At 46.8% G+C, this 3,991-nt stretch overlaps 1 protein-coding gene across 1 annotated transcript; it reads right to left on the reverse strand.

The window, feature by feature from the left end:
• Positions 1 to 3,057: 3,057 nt before the first annotated feature.
• FAM84B (family with sequence similarity 84, member B) lies at positions 3,058 to 3,978 on the reverse strand. The gene has a single exon (XM_008945176.1). It carries the CDS (start codon positions 3,958 to 3,960, stop codon positions 3,058 to 3,060), a length of 903 nt encoding a protein of 300 aa, XP_008943424.1. The 5' UTR covers positions 3,961 to 3,978.
• Positions 3,979 to 3,991: the final 13 nt, after the last annotated feature.

The following is a 3,991-nucleotide window of genomic DNA, read 5'->3' on the forward strand; positions in this document are numbered from 1 at the left end:
GTTAAAGATTCAACAGTTACTTCTTTATCTGCTGGAATAAGAAAACCTCATATGGAGGTAGCCCTCTTCCAGATTAAATAAAAAGAATTACAGGCTCATCCCCCTCTTCTACTTTTATACACAACAGAGTGCCGGGAGACAGAATAAATCCCAGCTTGCAGGGCAAGTTAAAGTTTCTAAATACCTGTGTTAAATACCAGACACCTGCATCCCAGGTGTTAGGCAGGCATACAGGTTTTGTAGCCCAGCAGAACGCATGCTGCACTCTCCTCCTTCCCTCTCTGTCCTAGCAAGGCAGCGCAAGCTCTGGGATTCTTTGCTAAGGCCTTATGCCTGGGTGGGAATTTATCCCAAAAGGCATGACCGGTACAGAGAAGCACCAACATCAGGACAAGACACGATTTCAGTTGGTCAAAGAAGCTTTGCTCTCTATTCCCAAGCAGATTTGGTCCTTCTTTTATTAAGCAACGAGTGAAAAAAAGAACAGAAAACAAAGCCAGACTATGCAGGGTATTTCAGAAGAAGGGAAATGGTTAAGTGTCATAGTTCTGATGTTTCAGACACAAGGGAAAAATATTTTCACAACTAGTTTACTGATCAGTACCCTGTAGATACATAATATTTGACATTTATAGCAGTTTCTATACTTTATGACCTAGAACATACTTTAGATCACTAATGAAAAATAAACCTATTCAGAGGACTGGAAAATAATGTGCATAACAACTTACTTTCAAATGCAAGGTTATGAAGGGATTTTTTTTTTAACTTTCAAAAATATCTGTAAGAAAATATTATTTTACATACCTATATTACACAGTGAAATAAACTTTGTTATGTACAAGGTTTCAGCACGAAAGAAACCAAAGTCAGACCTTTACTCATGGTCTAGATAATCTCAGTTGTCTATCAATCACAACAGAGACTCTCCTTCAATCTTTTCAGACAATTTCATTGATCATTTCAGCTTTTAGTGGTTATTAGTAGGTATAGAAAATCTGTATGTGTCCACATACTAACCCTACTATCATTAGACACAGGTTGTTATGCTCTCAAAGCAAGGCTGCACATCTGTTTGACAACCACAGTAACTTGAGTGTCACTCAATTGCATATCAGAGGAGAAAAGAAAAAACAACTTGGTGCAAACACCTGAGCTACAGCATTCTAAGGGAGCTTGCTGTTAAATTCTCCTTTGGATTTGGGTACTTCACAGCCCAAAATAAGAACATGGGCATTATTAAGGAAACCGTATACGGTGTACGTGCATATCCCTAGGTGTTATTTTTCCTCCCAAAATGAGTATGAAGTAGATTTTCACAGCTTTTTCCTAGCTTTTGTATTTTAGGCAGAAAACGTACCACCACAATCTATTTGGATCATATTAGCAAAGTTGCTTCATATAGTCTTAACTAATCAAAAGGTGGTATCTATCTATTCTTAAATGACAAACTTTGCTCCTGTCTCATGGGCAGCAAGGATGGAGTACTTTGCTATTTGTGGTTTAACTGTAAACAACTGCAGGGAAGACTGTATTAACTATGCTTCAAGTTTACATCACACTGTTAGTTTCCATTATTTACATGAACTCAGCCTTACCTTCAAGTTCACCTCATCACTATTGTGCTTTAAGGGGAAAGAATTTTGCATTAGAAACTGGCTCCACATCAGTTTGCTCATGTACTTCAGATGCCAGGACAAAGATCTGACAGTGCTGCCCATGTGGGACACCAGTTAAAGGGCTGAAAACAAGTCCAGGGAATACTCAAGGCAGGCAGCACCGCACTCCCCCTCCCCTCCTGTTTAATGAGGGACTTGTGCAACAACTGTGGAGGCATATCCTCACTGTTTCTCTAATGCTATAGCTCAGCTGCATACCACAAAAATTAGCAAAAAAACAGAAACATGAAATCCCTAATGAAGAGGAAATTGCTTTGCAGTAAGGAAGGAAAAAGGAACATCCAAAACCCCCTGCCTGTGATGCCTTTCAGCCTGCGCTCCCTCTCATCACCTCCCATCCCAGCTGTGTTTACTGTGGTGCAGAACCTGTGACGTGCTTGTGGCCAGGAGCACCTAGCCAAGAGACCACCCTCTTGAGGACAGCTTACCCAAGACATACTCTTGCACATGTGCAACCTGCTTCTACTGCCTTGATATATGCCACAGATGCAATCAGGAGCTCTGCCATTTGCTTCAGGTGAAACCAGCCAGGCTGTAACAAGCACTTGCACAGCTGGGTATCTGCCTGAAAGAGTCCCAGCACACACACCAGTGTGCAGACCCCTTAATCACAGTTGAAATGTTCCTCCTCCCCTGGGACTGGTCAGCAATAAACACCTCTTCTGCCTTCAAAGCCACACACCAATAGCCAAAGAACTCCCCCAGCCCACCTGCAAGTTCCTATCCATTAGGGAGGCACCCAGCACATCAATCCCATTCATTAAAATTAAAGTCTACTCCCTTACACCTTCCATGAGAGCAGGGGACTGGCTACCAGCCCATGAAGCCTTGCACCAGGCAAGCGAACAGCTTGTTGCAATACCAGCAGGAGCCACAACTGTAGAGAAACAGGCAAAGAGAAGGTAAAACAACATCCTCATGCTTCTCAGCTACCAAACTAATCATGTGTTCAGAGCTACACAGCCATGTCCTGGAATTTGGTGGCTCCTTCTCAGTAGTATTAAATACTCTTTAACTTATGCCGATAAGTAGATGTCAAAGGCATTTAGTATCTTGTAGGGTCAGGCCTATTGGCAGATGGTTGAGGGAAAGGCTATGCACAAAGAGGGCAGAGAGGAAGGGAAGGAGGTGGGAGTGGATAAGGGTAGAATTGCCCTGAGTTTTATCCTCTACAAACAAGTCAGTAGTTTTATCATCAAGCACTGAAGGAGTTAAGCACTAAAGCACAGACAGTTAATCAGCTTTCCCCCTTCCTTTCACATGTGATTGGAATGAAGCTGCACTGAAGCGGCCCAAAGGGCTTATAACAGCTCAATTTCTTAGCCTTCAGTTTTAATCCCCGTCACCCAGGCTAAGCAGCAAGGTGGTGCTGAGGCCACTACTCCACAGCAGTCCGAGCACCTGGATGACGATGATGGTCTTCCTCCTCCTCCTCTTCCTCCTCCTCTGCAGCCTGCAGGTGGCTGGAGAGTTCCTGGATCACAGCAGCCCTACCAATCTGGTCGTTTCTTCTCTTCTCCATGATCAGATCCTCTAGGCTCTGAAACTCCAGCGTGTGGCTGCGCTTGTCCCCCAGGCGGATCTGCAGTCGGTAGGGCTGCTTGCCTATGCGCAGCTCCCCGCCGATTTTGAACTCCCGCTTGCCATACCGGCACCAGGCAGCGAAACACTCAGAGTTCCTCCAGCTCAGCTCCCTGTCCTTGCAACCCACCTGCTCCAGGGCGTTACGCACCACCACGGCCGGGCTGAGGGGTTTGTAGCGGTACAGCTGGTTGGCGATGCGGCCCCGTCTGCCCTGGCTGGCATCGGTGAGGAAGCTGTTCACCACCTCCAGCCTGTGCAGGTGCACGACTTGAAAATCCCCGACGTAGACCACCCAGTGTGGGTACTGGGCCTGGGACACAAACTCCACCAGGTCGCCCGGTTTGCACCTATTCAGCAGGTTCTCCGGGGTGTAGGTGCTCAGATGCCCCCCACCTCCTTCATCGCCCTCCTCCGGCAGCACGTCCTCCTCGGAGAAGCTCTTCTGGTAGATACACTCGTCCCTGTAATAGACCGAGCACTCCACCTCGTGCAGCTGGGGATCGTAGGGCTGCAGGGCAGGGTGCTCACCCCCCAGGTCGTGCACCGAATCCTGCTGCTGCTCCAGCTCATCATCATCGTTCGAGAAGATGTACGAGACCCCGATCCTGGGCCCTTCATCTCTGTCCATGCCTGTCGGGTCAGCCGTGGGAACTTCCTTGTAGTTCAGATGGGTCAGCTTCTCCACCTGGTTCCCCATGCCCGCTGCAACGACAGACACACAGCAGGAC

This window comes from Merops nubicus, unplaced genomic scaffold (assembly GCF_000691845.1).
Source record: "Merops nubicus isolate BGI_N331 unplaced genomic scaffold, ASM69184v1 scaffold13548, whole genome shotgun sequence".
Taxonomy (NCBI): Eukaryota; Metazoa; Chordata; class Aves; order Coraciiformes; family Meropidae; genus Merops; species Merops nubicus.

Excerpts from the sequence above, each read along its gene's own strand:
- FAM84B (XM_008945176.1), bottom strand. The coding sequence starts at position 3,960 with ATGGGGAACCAGGTGGAGAAGCTGACCCATCTGAACTACAAGGAAGTT.